The sequence below is a fragment of the Perca flavescens genome, chromosome 24 (assembly GCF_004354835.1).
Source record: "Perca flavescens isolate YP-PL-M2 chromosome 24, PFLA_1.0, whole genome shotgun sequence".
NCBI lineage: Eukaryota > Metazoa > Chordata > Actinopteri > Perciformes > Percidae > Perca > Perca flavescens.
In genome coordinates, this window is record NC_041354.1 from 11,275,260 (window position 1) to 11,293,466 (window position 18,207).

At 40.9% G+C, this 18,207-nt stretch overlaps 3 protein-coding genes and 1 long non-coding RNA gene across 8 annotated transcripts; 3 read left to right on the forward strand and 1 right to left on the reverse strand.

Annotated features, from left to right (window-relative positions):
• Nucleotides 1-321: 321 nt before the first annotated feature.
• Nucleotides 322-5,322, forward strand: LOC114551174 (G-protein coupled bile acid receptor 1). The gene is made up of 2 exons (XM_028572326.1): nucleotides 322-441; nucleotides 4,125-5,322. The coding sequence occupies exon 2, from the start codon at nucleotides 4,192-4,194 to the stop codon at nucleotides 5,218-5,220; it is 1,029 nt and encodes a 342-aa protein (XP_028428127.1). The 5' UTR covers nucleotides 322-441; nucleotides 4,125-4,191; the 3' UTR covers nucleotides 5,221-5,322.
• Nucleotides 5,323-7,720: 2,398 nt separating this feature from the next.
• LOC114551220 (keratin, type II cytoskeletal 8) lies at nucleotides 7,721-13,984 on the reverse strand. Of its 4 annotated transcripts, none has more exons than XM_028572388.1 (9): nucleotides 13,660-13,984; nucleotides 11,421-11,629; nucleotides 10,587-10,647; nucleotides 10,332-10,427; nucleotides 9,977-10,141; nucleotides 9,439-9,564; nucleotides 9,111-9,331; nucleotides 8,980-9,005; nucleotides 7,721-8,349 (listed from the first exon to the last, which is right to left on the reverse strand). In XM_028572388.1, exons 1-9 carry the CDS (start codon nucleotides 13,810-13,812, stop codon nucleotides 8,000-8,002), a joined length of 1,407 nt encoding a protein of 468 aa, XP_028428189.1. In that variant the 5' UTR covers nucleotides 13,813-13,984; the 3' UTR covers nucleotides 7,721-7,999. The 4 variants fall into 4 exon arrangements, with proteins under 4 accessions (XP_028428189.1, XP_028428190.1, XP_028428191.1 ...); XM_028572389.1 differs by lacking the exon at nucleotides 13,660-13,984 and adding an exon at nucleotides 12,839-12,942; XM_028572390.1 differs by lacking the exon at nucleotides 13,660-13,984 and adding an exon at nucleotides 12,533-12,935.
• Nucleotides 9,376-10,633, forward strand: LOC114551223 (uncharacterized). The gene is made up of 3 exons (XR_003691876.1): nucleotides 9,376-9,602; nucleotides 9,993-10,092; nucleotides 10,268-10,633. It is a non-coding gene; the product is annotated as an uncharacterized LOC114551223 (long non-coding RNA).
• LOC114551222 (keratin, type I cytoskeletal 18) lies at nucleotides 13,611-17,715 on the forward strand. 2 transcript variants are annotated; one of them, XM_028572392.1, is made up of 8 exons: nucleotides 13,611-14,563; nucleotides 14,697-14,779; nucleotides 14,952-15,108; nucleotides 15,211-15,372; nucleotides 15,508-15,633; nucleotides 16,312-16,541; nucleotides 16,887-16,921; nucleotides 17,430-17,715. In XM_028572392.1, the coding sequence occupies exons 1-8, from the start codon at nucleotides 14,201-14,203 to the stop codon at nucleotides 17,468-17,470; spliced, it is 1,197 nt and encodes a 398-aa protein (XP_028428193.1). In that variant the 5' UTR covers nucleotides 13,611-14,200; the 3' UTR covers nucleotides 17,471-17,715. The 2 variants fall into 2 exon arrangements, with proteins under 2 accessions (XP_028428193.1, XP_028428194.1); XM_028572393.1 differs by lacking the exon at nucleotides 16,887-16,921 and having other exon boundaries at nucleotides 13,612-14,563.
• Nucleotides 17,716-18,207: the final 492 nt, after the last annotated feature.

Below are 18,207 nucleotides of genomic sequence, written 5' to 3' on the forward strand. Positions count from 1 at the left end.
AAGTTGAAGCCCAACGTAAATGAATGCCATGTTTATTTCCTTATTAATAACATATTGTTTCTTTTTTGTTGTTTTTTATAGTATGTCATTCTGCGTTATGTGAAAATGTGCTGCACAAATCTCATTCAACAGTGTTTCAGCAGCGTTGTATATACAGCTGGGATGGAGCTCAACTAGCGATCAGGGGGGGAAAAAAACGCCTGTCAAGTGTGGCATTCACTGGCAGCAGGATATTTTTCTCATCTGTCACAGTCAAGTGTGTTTGGCCTCAAAGGTCAGCCTGCGTAAAGACAAAGGCTAGGAGTGGCCTAAAGGATTATCACCTTTAGACCTCGACGCGGCCAAAGCTTTATTCATTAAATTGCAGCTCATATTCTCCGAGGACTTCTGTGCTGAGAACAGATGCCAAACAAATCCACTGAGCAGAGAGAGATAAACAAGGTAAACATGTCTGCGGGAAGAGGAGACAAGTGCCAAAGCCGTTAAAACCAAAATCTGTTTCCCAAAAACGGACTCCTTTTGTAACTTTTTAGCATCTGCAGAGATCAGGACAATAACTGATTCAAAAATATTGTTAATAAGGGATTCAGTTGGTGCTATGAGTGAAATATTGTTAATGTATATTTTTATTTAACTTGTGTCTTTCAGCTCGCTTCCTGGCCTGTTTGGGAAAGAAAAAAAAATAACGCTGCAAAACGCTACATTTTCAAAAAAAAAAAAAAAAAAAATGAATAAGGTTGAAGTGTCAATTTAGGTGTAACCAGTAAAACTGAAGTGTCCGTTGAAATGGAAGACCTGGAAGAAGTTAGGAATAAGGAAGTGTAAGCAATGAAAGCAGATTTTTTTATAAATATAAGAAAATTATTAAAATAAAATAAAAAAAATAAAAGAATCCCACCTATTTGAGTTCCAGGACACTTCCTGTGTCTTCTGGAGCAAGAAAGTGGTGCCATTTGGCTAACGTTAGGAAGCATGACTAAAAAGCTTTGATCTCCTTTGCCGGACCGTATATGACCTTAAATTAATCATATCACATTCAACTGTGTATGAATAGATAAAGATTAGATCACTAGTGTACTGTGGAACAGAGCCTGGTGTTCTTGGAAAGAAAACATGCTCCATCTTCTCCTTTGTAATGTGAGGATGTTGTGGTTTCATGTCCACATTGTCCTCCCTGCGTAGTGTCCTTCCAGGGGCTCTGGAACTTTTCTGTTTAAAATCATTATCTAACTGGAGCTCGTCCATCTCGGACAACACCAGGTCTGTTCCAGACTATCAGGGAAGGAGACTGATCCCCGCCGGCTTTCCATCCAACGCTGTGTTTAAATATGAGATGTGTGTGACAGCTGTTATAATTTCAGACATGCACACTGTTGTATATATATGTTTGGGTCAGTCCAGGGCCAAATAAATGAAGCAAATACATCTTAGCATTTGTTTTAACCTACTTATGTTATGGCTGTAACCGACAGCTTTATAGAACGTGTCGGGTACCTTGACAAAATGAGTGCTTCTAAAACTCAAAGCAGGAATAAGAACAACCGCTCGGCTTTCATTGTGTGACATAAAAAAATGTATTCATGCGCTTGTTTATATGGTATATCTAAACCATCTGGATTCATTAATCAAACAGTTAGACATTTTGAGAAATGAGTACACTTGTTCGTTTTGTTGCTGAGAGAGTTCATGTTAGCTTTCTTCTAGTCGCTGTGTCCAGCTACAACAACAACAACAACTCAAAAAAAAAACGCTTTGTTGGTTTTACATTTCTGTTTGTATATGAATTAAACAAATAAGATTAAATGTGTTAATTAATGAGCTTCAGAGGCTATTTTTAGCTGTTTCTTTGTGCGTCCAGTCTTAATGCTAAGCCACCTGGCTCCAATTAGCTAGCTAGCATACATTTTACTATGCTACAACTAGCATCAAAGGCGACAGGAAATACATAGATAAATAATTAAGTAATTTAATGTGCAAGATACAAAAAAAAATATGATTAAACAGCATGCCAAAAAATATATAAATATACTGTATATTAAAGAGCAATATGTGATTAAATAATATTACATTGCTGTGTTTCCTCATTTACTTCTACTTGTATACATTCATATATCATGCCCATTTATTTATTTATTCATTTATTAGTTATATTTTGTTTCCCTTTTCACTTTTGGGCCCAAAACCCTTTCACCGATGCTGAAATACACACAAATGTTTTACACAAAAAAATTAGATCTCCCCACTTTCTCAAAACTCTGATTCCAGTCCACATTTCTAAAGAAAGTAGTGTTTGTACAGCTTCTAAATGTTCTGAAAAACAATTTAATTTTTCACCCGAGACAGCTAAAAAAAAAAAAAAAAAAAAAAAAAAAAAAGCTAAAAAGTAAACTTGGAGGATGGAGAGTCATTCAAATAGTTTGATGTTGAAAGTAGTCATTCTCTTGGCTTGTAAATGTATAACAAAGGAGAAAATATAAACAGTTGGATGTGGGATGTGGATGTGTCATGGGGGCCATTATGGAGGACCAAACCTACTGATGTTACCCAGGCATGTTCTTATCATTTTGAGGCTGCAGTGATAACAGCTCTCCATCCTCCTTCCATTCATGAGCAGTCCTGGGCTGTGGTGAACAAAAGCTGCAAAGGTGGATGAAAGAGGGTACAAAAAACAAGTTAGTAGGTGAAGGGTTAGTGGACACTACTGCTTCATCCTCAGCGTGACCAGCGACCCCCATCAGGAAAATACAGATATACAGTATACATGCAACTGCTGCCGCCTCCTTCCTTCTCCTCCTTCAGTGTGCACTTCCCCTTTAAAGTATGAACAGTCCTGGCTGCTCGATCTGTCTCCCTTGTAGTTTGTGGTGAGGCTGCTGTGGCTGACTTGACTAAAAGGATTTTAAAGGAGAAAGAAGACAATCTTGTAATGTATGGTGCCTATGGATGGATGGATGCAGGGGAACAGGCTCAAAGTTATTTATTCAAAGTTATTAAATTTTTTTTTATTGAATTTAACGCATACATGACTGGATTGATCATCCCTAAAAGGTAAGAGTGTTGTTGTTGTTTTTTGTTTCAAAAAGTTCATATTTTGCAACATTATGTATTTCTGGTGATATGTTTTAAGTAGCATCATTGCTACTACATTACATCTACGTGACATGGGTTGCAGGACATAACCAGGCAGAAAACATACAATGCAACCGAACTGCGTTAAAGCAGTAATGTTGAAAAACCAATTTGTTTCTGTGTATTCATCTTTTAAAGACCCTTTAAAGGCAGTATTTGTTGAAACTGCAACAGGACTTTGATACCATAAAATTCCCTATATTGAGCTTGCTTGCAAATTGCACGTAATGTACGTGGACATTGGAAATACTGGCATGTTGCAATATTTATTTCATCATCATCATATACAATGTTTGCTTTTGCACATAAAGGATTATTGCACATTGCAAACAATACTAATGGACATAAAGTGTAATCATAAACGCATATAGACATATAAAACCATGAATTAGTAGTACATTGTAGTTCATTGTGAGAATTTCCCTTGACCATTAACAGACTTGAAATGAAAATGAAATGAATTGAGAAGTGAGACTTGTCTTATGAACTCCATGACAGCTGATGAATAATTGAATTTCACATGCTCTTATCTCGGCTGTTGGTAAAAATACAAACATCATACAATACATACAACATTCTTTTTTTTTTATTCCCAATGATAGTTGTTTGAAGGGTCACATTGTAACATTCATTATTTTTATGAGGTTTCTCTAACTGTATCTTCCTGAACATCCAAGGTATACCCGTTCACAGCCTTTATCGCTCTAATCTCTTTCTGGTTTGGTGCCACAATTCCATCTCTGATAATCCACTCTGCTCCACCGCCTGCTACATTTTCTAATAAATCTCATTTTTCATCTCCGCTCAAATTGCATTCCCTCCGCACGTTTCTCCAAGCCTGCTTATGCTTGTTGAGCAATAACAACAAACTAGATGTTTACACAGAAAGGTTAACAAAAACCTCAACCTCGATCATAAATCTAACCCTAACCATTACTTACACACAGTTCAGCTTCTGTGGCCACGGCTTTAACGAGGCTTCTCCTTCCCTGCAGGGTAGCTGGACCTTGATGGGAGTGGAGCCGGGCAGCAAAGGGGAGGAAGTCTGCAGATTCGGCATTCATGATGGACTGGAACGACTCGCGTGCTCTGCTCTCTGGGGAGCAGCTCATCTTTGCCATCACCATACCGCTGTCGACCGCCATCATCTTGGCCAACTTCGTCATCATCTTGGGCATCGCCTGGAACCGCCAGCTCCACAACACAACCAACTACTTCTTCTTCAGCCTGTTAGTGGCAGATCTGTGCACTGGCGTGGCGCTGCCTTTCATACCATTAATGGGTCTGAACCGGGCGTTGAGTTTTAGCTCCTGCCTGGTGGCTCACGTTTTCCCAAACTTCCTCTTCCTGGCGTTCCTTTTCAACCTGGTAATGGTCCACTATGAGCGCTACATTTGCATCGTCGACCCCCTGTGCTACAGCAACCTGTGGATGCATCGCCGCTTTCCTCTGGCGTTGCTCGTGGTTTGGGCGCCACCACTTCTGTACGCATCCCTACCTGCTTTCGGTTGGAATAACTGGACCGGGCCGGATTGGAACGGTTGTTGTGCAAGTAGCCCAAACACAACGCTTCTTTCAAACTGTTCAACGAACAAAACGACGTGCTGCTCGTACAGGCGAGTATTCCCCAACGCCTTTATCTACTTGGAGGTGTATGGGCTCGTCTTACCTGCTATTCTTACCATCGCTGGCATGACGGGCCGCGTTTTATGGATCACCCGAGGCCAGTTGAAGGACATTTGTCGCCTTCACCGATCAGTGGAGCGGGGAAGTCAGGCCTCGGACCGAGAGCAGAGGCTGAACATGCGGTACACTCGCTGCGTGGTGGCGGTGTCTCTGACGTTTCTCGCATGCTGGGTACCCTACCTCATTTACATGCACGCCTGCATAGCGTTCTTGATCAGCGACACCAAGTGGAGCTCCACTACTCACATCGTGCTGTCATGCACTGGCATTGGAAGCATGGCAGTCGTGCCGCTGGTGCTCGGCCTAGCTAACAGGCAGTACACGGAACCGGCATTCAAACTTCTCCGGAAACTCCGAGACAGATGGAGGCGGAGGACGCAGGGACCAGAGGAGGTGGCAGTCTGAGAACATAACGACGAATATTTATGAAGGTTAATCTGGTAGAAATCATGTTGCTCAGTTTGATGCCCACAGTAAATTGGTCGAGGCCATTGCATTGATTCTTTCACAATTTAGTTATCAATGTTACTTTAAAAGAAAAAATAAAGTCCATGCATTGTTTTACACTGGGTTTGCAATGATCATGTCTGTATGAAGCTTCCCATTTCTGATAGTTTTCCATGACATTTTCATAATTCAGCGGACTATATTACTGTATCAGGAGATAGAATTGAAAAGATGAAGGAAAGTTAGTACGTGTTTTTGTCAGGACAACATTAAAACCAACCATCGTCTCAAACAAGCACCATTCGTGCTAACGTCAATGTGCTAACTTGCTCACAATGCTGACACGCTGATATTTCGCTCGTATAATAATACCTATAATGTTAATTGTCATTTTGAGAACATTAGGAAGAAAGGTTATATAAACTACCCTCGCATCAGTGTTGTACATCCTTTAAATATAACTCCAAGACATGTACAGTATATCCTCACTTCTCTTTGTGCTGCCTGCTCTGGATATCGTAGCAGATTGTTCCCCATCTGTCACCCACCTCCCCTGAAATGTTTACTCCTACTTCCCTCACTAGTGTTTATCTATATGCTTGTATGCAAGCTGAAGAGGGGAGAGGGATGCACCCCCCCTGATTCATTTACGAGACATTAGAGCTTCAGGAAGAACATGCAGGAAAGAACCATGAAGTAAAAACCATGTGTGCATGTTAGTTTCTTCCATATTTAGATAAACTCTCACAGGAAGGTTAAATACTGTAAAAGCAGGCTTCGGAGACACATCTGCTGCTTCCAAATAACTGTATTTGAAGAATCAAAGTTGTATTTGTTGTAAAGTTCCACTCAAGGGAAATGAGATTTTTTTAATCGAGACTCGATTAAACACAGAATACTTTATTGATCCCCTCAGGGAAATTGTGAAGCTGCAGTTATAGAGGTAAAAAATAAATAAAAACAAGAGTGAGAAAAAAACTAGTCAATAAGTGTATAAAGTAACATAGCTAGCGTGCAAGAAATAAAAATGGAAGTTAAAGTAAAGTAAAAGTAGGTTAAGAAGATGTTACTACAACAAGGGTTGGTGCAGATGCTAAGGGAGTTGTACAGTGTGAACATACAGTAAGTAGCAGCAGTGAACAAGTGGCTGAAACAATGTCAGACTGTAATAATGTCAGAAATGCAATTTGTTCCCCCCCCCAAACAAAGTGTGGTTGTAACTGTGTACATACAGTACGTGGGTGGAAAAGAGACAAGCTGATTTGGAGAAGCAGACTTTAATTAAATTGAAGAGCAATCAAGGTCTGAACCGTTATGGGACATTAGGAGCGATGAGATATCATCATGGGGTCAGGGTACACTGTCTGTCTGTAGCCTGTCTGTCCTTGTGTTGCTTTGCTAAGTCATGTTCCAGCAAGTGTTCCACATCGGAACACGGTATATGTGTGTGTCCATAAGACCGAGGAGGAGGAGGAGGAGGAGGAGGAAGGAAATAATGAAGACAGGACGTGACTGTCGGACTCCTAATGACTGACTGCTACCTGTAGCATGTGGAAAGCCTCTGACAAACAAACACACTGTGCCCAAACTGTGTCTGGATTCTTTACATCTATATATTTGCTTTCTTTCTGAGGGTGAAATGAGAAGATTGATATCACTCTCATGTCTCTACAATACCTTAGCTTAGCCTGAAAACGGAGGGAAATAGCCTGCTCCAAATGTAACAAACTGCGTGTTTAAAAGTTTGAATTTGTCATTTTTTATAAGATATAACGTGTTAATTAGTACGTTTTATAGAGCAGGGGTCTTCAACGTTTTTTAAACCAAGGACCCCTTAACTGAAAGATAGATGGAGCACTAATTTTGGAGGCCCCCCCTGCAGTGACTATGAGGACCCCCTATGGGCCCTGGAACCCCCTGTTGAAGATCCCTGTTATAGAGTATCTCTGGACAGAGTCAGACAAGCTGTTTCCCCCCCTCTTTCCAGGCTTTTATGCTAAGCTAAGTAAATGTCCACTGGCTCCAGCTATGTATGTAGTATGTAAAGGGGAATAGAAAATGTATTTCCCAAAATGTCGTTATTTAAGCGACTATACTCTTTATGTGAAAGAAAAAGAGAGCAGACATATTGTTCATGGTGCTTTGTTTATTTAATTATTTATTCTATTTGAGTTATAAAGGTACAGATATGTGAGAGAAAGAGAACAATTCCAAAGCAGTATGAAAAAAGATTTCAAGCATACAGTTCTACCCCAGATCCATGTATGCTTCCCGTTAATGTTCATTTTTAACCACTTGCTTCATGCCACAAGTTCCTCATTTTATTTTTCACTTCATTAAGAAACCTTTAAACCGACAAAATCGTATTAAGCTCAAAAAGCTAGGAGAGAAACAACTGCAAGAAAGCTGAAACAAATACACCGATAGTACTAGGAACACAAGTCTTTGCCAAGGCAAAGAAAGATAAGAAAACCCTTTATTAAAAGCACTGCTCGACATAAACAAAATGTCTCAAACTTTAAGCACGAGCTCTAGAAAAATGACGTTCGACCTGCCAAGAAGCTATTGTTATTGTTATTAGACTGCAGAAAGCACACAAACTAAACATGATTATTGCATTTAAATACACTTTCATGATGATCCTTCCAAAGTTTACTTAATTGAAATATTTTTAATTCACATTTTGCGGATATATTTAATTTAATGCTGCAGACAGAGGTGTGACGGACAGTGCCGGTCAGTCTTCGGTATAAAGGGAGCTTTCGGACACGACTCTGCCCGCCTTCACCTCCACCTTGATCAGCAGGCGTTTCTTCAAGGCGGGGTACACCGCCGGGACAGCTGTATCTGCCGGGACGACGGTGGGTGCTGGGGCTTGTGGCTTCTCTGACGGGAGGTGCTTCTCTGGCAGGAGGTGCTTCTCTGGCGGGCGGTGGGGCTTCTCTGGCAGGAGGTGCTTCTCTGGCGGGCGGTGCTCTGACGGGCGGTGGGGCTTCTCTGACGGGCGGTGCTTCTCTGACGGGCGGTGGGGCTTCTCTGACGGGCGGTGCTTCTCTGACGGGAGGTGCTTCTTTGGCAAGTGAACGTCTGCGTGCAAGTAAGGACTTGGATTGGTTGGTTTGTTTTTAGAAATCTGAGCGAAAGAGAGGTTTTATTTTAGTGGGACACAAAACATGACTCAATCATGTAAAAGGTTGATATGCATGAAATAGATGCAGTTTTTTTTTTTTTTTTTTTTTTCTTTTTACCATGTCCAAATGTTATCTACAGTATCTTAAGCCTATATATTCTCATTACATTAAATTTAGTTTTGTGTTCCTCTCAACCTTCCTCGTGTACCTCTAGTGATTTCCTAAATGTACATTTACCAGAACTCTTTTGAGCAACATCCTGACGGAAGATTTGAGCCAGTTGCTTTATTGAATTGAAAGACATGAATCAACGTTTTATCAGTGGTCTGGATCCCCACAAGTAGCGCCCTCTATATAAAGGGCGCTACCCGCAAGGGGTCCCAAGACAAGTCCAAGGAGGGGTCACCAGACTTTCTTCCAAACTTTTTTCTTGTAAATTTCTTAGATAATTTCAACTTTAGACATTTGAATAACGAGCCCCCCCCACCCCCCAAATACATGTTAATGTGTCTTTAGTATCCGTAGAAAAAAGTAAAAACCACCACAGAGCGACCAAATCAGAAAAATTTAACAAAGTGGCTCTCACCTGCGTTGCGCATATGGTAGTTCATTCTTCGCAGAGATGGATCAGAGACAGAGAGACAGACACAGTTGTTAGCGCGAGCCTTAACGCATTATGATATATTAAACAACAGACAGAAACATCATCTCCCATACCTCTGCTCCTCGCCCTCCAGCAGCTTGCGGTAGGTGGCGATCTCGATGTCCAGGCCCAACTTGATGTTCATCAGTGTTTGGTGATCGCGGATCTGTCCCGCCAAGTCCTGCTTGGCCTGCCTCAAGGCATTCTCCAGCTGGGAAATGTCTTCCCGAGCCCTCAGCAGGGTGTCTTCGCCTTCTGTCCTCGCGTCACTGATGTCCTTGTTGAGGGACTCTTCCTAACATAAAAAAAAACACAGTAAAAGAGAAAATCAGAGGCTGGTTAAATGGACAGGGTGTGTACTTATACACCTGAACTCTGGGAGTGTTTATCTGTGATCACAACCTTCCTTTTGAGAGCTTCCAGGTCCCCGTTGAGCCTCTGGATGTGGCGCACCAAGTCTGAGATCTCCCTCCTTAAATCACGCACTTCCTGCTCCCGCTGTCCTGCATTTGAGACCATGGCATCCATCTGAGGGGAAAAGATGACATATTTCACCATATCTCTTGGTAACAACAGAGCTGGTTTAAGAAGGGGTCAGCCCTATGTTCCCACAGCCCAATGGTCCCACAGCCCTATGTTCCCACATTTCTAAGAATGTTCTTAAAATTAGGCCCTATGATCCCACATTTCTAGGACATTTTCAAAATAAGGTCTTGTGTTCCTACATTTCCCTTCCATTTAAGCCCTATCCTCCCACAACATTTTTTAGGGTTAGGATTAGGGGGATAAAATCTGATACAAATTTATAAATGTGGGAACATAGGGCTGTGGGAAAATAGGCATGCTACCTTTAAGAAAAACTGTAATGTAATGTAAGGACGGTAAAATGTACTGCTAAGTACTATGTCTTATTCTTTGGGTATAATCTTCCCCCCCACACCTTTTTCTGGTTCCAGTGCTCGGCTTCTTCCCTGCTGCGGGCAGCCACGTTGGCATACTGATTCTTGACACCTTCGATGATCTCGTCCATGTCCAGAGACCGTTTGCTGTTGTCGGGTAAGACCACCGTCACATTCTGGACTTGCGGCTCCAGCTCCTTGATCTCCTGCAGGGGATGGGGGGGGAGGGGAATGGGGGCAGACATGGGCACAACAGAGTGTGAAAAAAAAATAACGTCTTCTGTTTTTTTAATTCACTCCTTTTATGTTCAATTGTCACATGTCTCCTTCAGGCCCAACAGGTTGTAGCTTCCACAGAGCAGAGGTAAAGAACAATAAAAGAAACCCCATCAATACCTCATCATAGCCAGCCCTGAGGAAGTCCAGTTTTCCAATCAGGTCCTCCAGCTCCAGAACCAGATCTACTGCCTCCATGTGACCTTCATCTACATCCTGTTACAAACATACCCATTAAACCCATGTATGTATGCGATATAATACAAAAATACTATTGCCTTAATGTATTTCAAATGTGGGGAATTAGTGAATTAGAGTGTTTACTATGTTTTCTAAATGGTTGGATATATAAGCAGCACAAGAAGCTGAAAGTACCTGTTTCTTGACAACAAACTCATTCTCCAGGTCAGATCTTTTAAAAAGTTCATTGTCAAACCTGAAAAATACAGAAAATAAAGAGTGAGAAATGAATTTGTGTGGCAAAAATGACAGTTTTGAGTCCTCTGGGTTTACATTGATATGTACTGTATATGAAATTTCCCAATTTGGGATCAATAAATCTAATACTGTGTTTGCAGCTGTGGAAAACAGGGAAATCAGAAATGGCTTCCCTTCATGTAACATAATATTACCAAAATCAGGAAATCTAATGTGTCCTTTTTTTCTCATTTAAAGACACAGTGCAGCAGTGTTGTAATGTAACAAAGTACAAATACTTTGTTAAGTAGAATGTTCACGTATCTGTACTTTACTTTGTTATTTATATTTCTGGAAACTTTTACTCCACTACATTTCCCCTAAGCATCTGTGTTACTCATTACTTGCAAAAATGTTTTTGCACATTTAAATTCTGTTGTTTGAATTTGATATTCAAAGAAGGATGTGGAAACCCTGCATATTATGCTTTACTATGAGGAAGTTGAGGAGTTTTTTTATTTACTTTTACTTCTAATAATTAAGTACATTTAACATCAGAAAATTACTTTTGATACTTAAGTAGGCTACGATAAATATCAGATGCTTTAAGACTTTTACCCAAGTAATATTCTAAAAAGGTGACTTTAACTTCTACCAAAGTCATTTTCTGGTAAGATACTTGTACTTTTAGTCAAATGTTGTTTATACACTACTACTATACAAGGCTATAGTGCAGGTAGGACCAATGGATAGTTGATGGAGGTTTATGTCTCTAAACATGGACCCGCTGACCTCTTCTTGGTGTCCTCCAACTCCTCCTGGTTCTTGACCAGTGCAGCATGCAGTTTTTCTTGGTCGTTGAGCAAGTTCTCGATTTGCTGCTCCAACTCGTTCTCCAGCTGCCTGACCTTGTCGTCGATTTTCCCCTTGTAGTCATCATGCTCCTTAAGGATCTTCAGCTTCGTGTCGAGCTTTTTGTTCTCATCCTCCAGGTGTTTCATCTAAGTCAGAGACAGACAATGTGGGGGGGAATGGTGAACAGAAATCCAAGAAGAAAACAAAACATATGCTACATTTTGCAGTAAAGTAACTGCAAAAAAATTAGAAAAACCAAAAAAGTCCCATGATGTCATGTGATGGTGTAGAATAAATGTGAGGAATGCCAGGTCTGTGGCTATATGCCAAGTTTTGCACAATCCAAATATGTAGGTGTAGCCCCACCTGCTGGCAACAGAATAACATGGGGTTGTAGTGGTACGAAGTAATTTATAAATTCAATATAATTCTGGATTAATGTATGACATTAAACAAATCATGTTATTTATCATTTTCTATACAGTTTAAAGGTAGGTGGCAGGATAAATTCGTTTTAAAATCTAATCTTAAAATATCTTACTGTTGTAATGTTACTTGGCTCCAGATGCCCCGTGAAGAAATAAAGTTTAATAATAATAATAATAATAAAAAGATGCCCCGTGAAGTGCTCTTACTTTGAGTGAGAATAACAATGCGCATGCCCAAAGCTAATTGCTCTGCTGCAATTTGATTGGCTGTTTGCCAAATACTGTCATTTGCTCATAGTTGGCAGCCGTTAGCATTTCTTTGAAAGAAGATAACTGCGGTCACCATTAACGATGTGGATTATCTTCTACAGCACACATTTGAAAGTGTGTCTTTTGCAGAAAAACTTGAGATGAAACACCTAAAATGCCCACCAGTTGCGAGATATTTTTATAAACCAAACCTATGTTAAAATAATTAGATTTAACGCGGAGTGGCTCTTCGGGGGAGAGAAAAAAATGACTAATCGCTATTGTTAGCTTGTCAGAGAAGACACTTTTTCTTTTCTTTTCTTTGTTTTTAACTTTCCGTGTGTGTTTGAATTCGGAGGGATGGTAGCCTACCTGGTTAAGAACAGACTTTCAGGATGTCAAGCATCTTTCTGAGAGAATTGTCCGACATGAAAGCAGCTAGAGGCAGGAGCAGACACTAGCTAACCAAATTAGCACGTTGAGGAGAACAGGTTGGCTATATATGTGCGCATGAGCCCCATTATCACCTGTGAGAAATGGTAAATAGCGCATTATGTCAAATTGTTTTCTGGTTTTGCCTCTGTGAAAAGTAGTCGTTGCCCCACCCTTTATTTTCCACTTAAAAACGCTGTGTAATAGTTTCATCCAATTTACTCAAAAAACAACACTGTAGCCTACATTGAGTCCATACATGGCCTATTTCAGGTCATGTTGACGCTTGACGGACTGAAGACCAATAGACCAGAATTATCCACAAGATGGCGTCCTTTGTACCTCCAACATTGTTTACATGAAGTGAAGCTTGTAAAAGGAGACACTTTTCATGGCCTCAGGTCGAATTAATTACCGCAGAAAGGTAATTAATTAGGCTGGTAGCCTATAAGCAATGCTCCAGGATAAGAAAAAAGTTTTACAAATACGATATCCTACCTCCTCTAAACTATGGGCTCGTTTGTTTTTTTTCACTTTGAATTGTTACTTTAGTCTACTAAACATAGCAAACAAGTGAATGCATAGCCGATACATCAAACTAAATAAATTACAAATACAATTAAAAACAATGAAAATGAGTAAACATAGGCCTATTGAATTAAATACATTATTTGGAATAGATATATATTTTAGAATAATATTCCGCTAATATAGGCTACACATCACCAAAAACGGGGGTATAAAATACATAAAACACTGTTCTTATGATTTTGTTTTTTCTTAATGTTTTTTTTAAACATTTTTTGTATTACTTTATTCAATCGAAACACCAAGGGGGGACAGGTGGGAACACATCACACAACAGCGAAGAGAAAAATAAATAAAAATAGAAATAATAAGAAACACAGAAAGACCGAAAATAAGACGGCAACAAAAAGCAATACAAAATAAATAAAAATACAAAAAGAAAAAAAAGTGGGGGCAGCTCCACCGTGTGTGTGTGCGAAATAAATAAATTTATTATTAGGCTATTATAAATTAAAAAACAAATAGTAAAATGTACACACCTTGTCAATCATCCTGACGAACTTGTCATTGAGTCCAACCATGTCGTCCTTCTCCCTGGATTTGCCCGACGAGTTGATCCCGTTTTGGGTCGGGTTGCTTTTGAGCGGTCCCGTGCTGCCCGGGGAGATGGACTGGCTGCTCGGTTTAGACATGTTGCAGTTTGTAACGGCGAGGGGAAACCCAGGAACTGAACAGATGAGCGGCGAAGGTACCTACAGCCCTGCAAATCACCTGCTTTTAAGGTGGACAAGGACCATCCGTCACCTCCCCCAAAACTCTGCATGCGTCCAATCAAGAGAGGACAAGTATAAAATTCCAGGGAAAAATACAAAAATATCTACATGAAATACTTGAATTTTGAGTCTGAACCAGTTTGTCCAGGAGTGATGGGCACCAGAAGCCAATGGCACCGCTGGGGGCGGATTCATGCGTAAAAATAACCCAGGTATAAAACCTACCTGTATCCATTACATCTATCAGTGACTCTCTAGCCTAAAACGCTCTCTGTCGCTGTCAACTCTCTCTCTCTCTCATTCAATCATGCCTTCGAACAGCGTGTATGGCGGAGCAGGGGGAAGGGGTTCTAGGGTGTCCGTGGCGAGCCTGGAGGGGCTGCGTAACGTGCTGCGCAACGAGACGGAAAGAGACGCCGCTCCAGCGACACCTGCGGCTGCCGCTCCCGCTCCCGCTCCGGCCGCGCCTGCCGCCACCCCCGCGGACGACAAGCAGACACTTCGGGGTCTGAACGGCCGGCTGTCCGGCTACTTGGACCAGGTGAAACAGCTGGAGAAGGAAAACGGAGATCTGGAGAAACAGATTGATGACATTTTGGCCAAGAGGAAAACACCCGAGGTGCGCGACTGGGATGAGGTGGGAAAACCCCTGGATAACCTCAAGCAGAAGGTCAGTCAGCACATTGCTTTCTTACATTTATTTCTGAGAAGAAAAATATTCAATTAAATAACTTGTGATTTTTGACACATTTTTGAATCCAAATGACGAAATGACCGTTAAAATCACGCATTCATCTCCAAAGATCAAAGACATCACCAAGGACAACGCCAAGCTGCTGCTCATGATTGACAACACCAAACTGGCTAATGACGACTTTAAGAAAAAGTAAGTTTTGTGCAATCTTTTTTTTTTTTTTTTTTTTTTTTAACAAGATGGTCTTTGAGAAAGAAAAGAAAAGGTGGAGGGGGCTCAGGAAATCAAAAGTTAATCATTCAGATTACAATTTAGACCAAAATAACACACTAAGATTCAGTGGTGTTCCTCCCCCTGTGTGCAGGCTGGACGATGAGAAAAAGGCACAGAAGGAATTGGAAAAAGACCTGAAGGATCTGAAGAAGACCGCTGAGGAGTCCAAGCTGAACCGCATGGAGACACAGAAAGAGATCGAGCTGGTGAAGGAGGAGCTCGCTCTCATCGAGCAGGAACACAAAGAGGTGAGGCCGGAGACAAAAAAAAAAGCACACTTCAAGATCAACTAACAAAATTGCAATTGTGTGAAAAACGGACACCAACTCGTAACCACGGCTCCTTTTTAGGAGGTGGATGTCCTGCTTGAGAAGATCAAGAACTCCGAGGTGACCGTGGAGATCGAGTCAAAGAACTCTAACCTGGCTGAGATCGTTGACAAGATCCGCTCCCAGTACGACAACCTCGCCAAGAAGAACCTGAAGGACACCGAGGACTGGTACCAGAACAAGGTGTGTTACCTGCTGGGTTCCTAAAGTCAGGAACATTGTTTTCTTCTTCTCTTTCTCTCTCCAGTCCATCACACCATCACCATCCCATTTCTCTCTCTCTCTCTCTCTCTCTCTCCCCCCCTCCCCTGTCTCCAGTTTGAAAACATCAAGGTGGTGGAGGCCCAAAACAACGAAGTCCTGAACTCTGGAAAGTCTGAGCTCAAGGAACTGCAAAAACAGGCCCAATCTCTGGATGTTAAGGGCCAGGGTTTGAACAGCAAGGTAACCACGCACAAACCTATGACTCACTGCCAGAAAATACAAGTATACAGCAAAATATTAAAATCATGTCAGGAACAGTGGTGGTACTAATACCACACTAAAAAAAAAAAAATACAAAAAAATACTCTGTTACAAGTAAAAGTCCTGCATTGAAAATGTTACTTAAGTAAAAATATTTAAGTATCATCAGGAAAATGTACTTTAAGTGTTAAAACCAAAGGTACTTAATGCAGAAACATCCTCACATCCTAGAAACAGTTGTGTGTTTAATGGTCTAATCATTTTGTTGTCGGGTAGTTTCATTTCTCATATTTTTTTAACTGAAGTTTACTTGAAGCTAAAGCTGTCAGATGAATGCAGTGGAGTAAAAAGGACAATATTTCCCTCTAAAATGTAGCGGAGTAGAAGTAGAAAGTGGCATGAAAAGAAAAGACTCAAGTAAAGTACAAGTACCTCAACATTTGTAAAAAAAATGCATGCAGTGTACTTGTCTTTCTCACAAGCATTCCTGACTGCCCTGTCATTACACTGTAAATCTGCTACTTTATCGGTCTCACTGCCACCTGGATCTGCATGGGAAAAGTCATGAGGTCAAATGTACAAAGACAAAAAAAAACAACATGTGAGCACAGGACTCCAAAAAAATGGCCACAAATTCCCCACGTGTCTTCCTTTCAGATCCGCAGTCTGGAGGAGGCCCTGAGGAGCACCAAAGTGGAGAACAATCAGCGTCTGTCCCCCCTCAACCAGCGGATCCTGAACCTGCAGGTGCAGCTGAAGGAGGTGAGGGACCAGGTGGAGCGCCACGTGGAGAACAACAAGGACCTGATGTGCGTGAAGATGAAGCTGGAGGCGGAAATCAATAACTACCAGCAACTGATGCAAGACATGACCGCCGATAACGAAAGGTGAGGACGGCGGCGACGGCTCAGAGATACTTCATGATGGTTGTGTGATGTCAGAGAGCTTTAGACGCTATCCTAATGGCTCAAAGGAAATGTTGGGTACAGACACAGCTCTGCCCAGGGCAAATTGATACTTGGGATAGAAAACAAGGGTAATAAAGTCAAAATGTCATTTCTCACATCTTTTCGCTGGCATTTCTGTCATTTGGTATGGATGGACTGCTCTTCTCTGGTCCATGGAGCTTTTACAGAAATAGTTTTACATTTTGGGAAATAGAAATTTCTTGGTGTACCTGTTTCTTACTTCTCACTTACTTCTTCTTTACTTGTCCTCCTCTTCCCTGACAGCCCGGAGTTTTCTATAGAAGATGCACTGGACAGCGGTGAGATCTGGATCAAGCCTTAAAAAATAAAATGACAAAGCCTCCAGCATGTTCGTGCTGTGATCTGATTCAAACGTTTATCTCTACCGCCGAGGTCGAGTCCTGGGTCAACGACTGGCTGAGAGGCTTTCTAATTGGCAACTTTTCCACCTTTTTGTATTCTTTTAAAATCAGAGTGAAACGTGAAATCTATTCCTCACATTGCTTCTCGAAGGACTTTTGGAAATATGCTTATTTGCGCAAAAGTGAGATGAGAAGGTCGATACCACTCTCTGATTATCTTCTCATCTGACCCTGCGCCAGAAAGCAAATAAGCACATTTCCCAAACTGTCAAACGATTCCTTTTCTTTTTAAAGCCAATCGTGTCACTAAACTGCACTCATGTGTTGCCATCACGTTGCATCCCTGTAACTGCATGCACACTACACAATGTAATGATCAATCACAAAAAGAAAATCTCCTCTCTTTGTTCTGTTCTTGGTCATTCATTCATCCTCTTGTTTACAGACCAGCAAAAGCCTGAGGACAAGGTGCCCAAGAAGCAGTAAGAAGTGAAAGAAGAAGCCCAAGAGCAAAAATTAGAAGGGTTCATCATCTTCCTCGTCTTCTCCTTCCTCCTCCTCTTCCGAGTAGGAAGATGAAAAGCCCAAGAAAGAGGGTGAAGTGGCCAAATGCCTCTTCTTAAATTGTTTTTTTTTCTGTCACTCAGCCAAGTATCATGTCAAACTGTTCCCTACTGTTTCTACCAAACCTGTTGAGTTACTAAGCAAATAAATGTTTGATTTTGAAAGAATGTCGTCCAGCAGTGTTTCTTTTACTCACTCTTTTGATACATACATTTTGGGTAAATTTTTGTGTTTTTTAAATACTCATTTTCCTTCATTCAGTTTACTCTAGTAATCACATATTACAGTGATTCTCAACCAGGGAAACATTTGCGTAAATTATGATTTAGACACATAATGATGGAGAGCTAAAGCTGTCAACAGCTTCTGTCCATATTAATGCAAACGTGTGGCATGTGTATTTGTAGATTAACCATATTACTTGTACAACTACTGAACGTTATGACTTACATGTGAAGAAATGTAGAAATGAACAATTATCTACTAAAGAAGAGCTGAAGAGAAAAAGCTGCTGATTGTGATTTAGTTTTTCTTGTTGTTTAATTTATTTCATTGGTTTTAAAAGGATTGTGGAATTTCTCAACCAATACACAGGATCATGTAAAGCCATGACAAGACCAAACATTACAGTAAACTATAGAACTACACTAAAAAGCTTA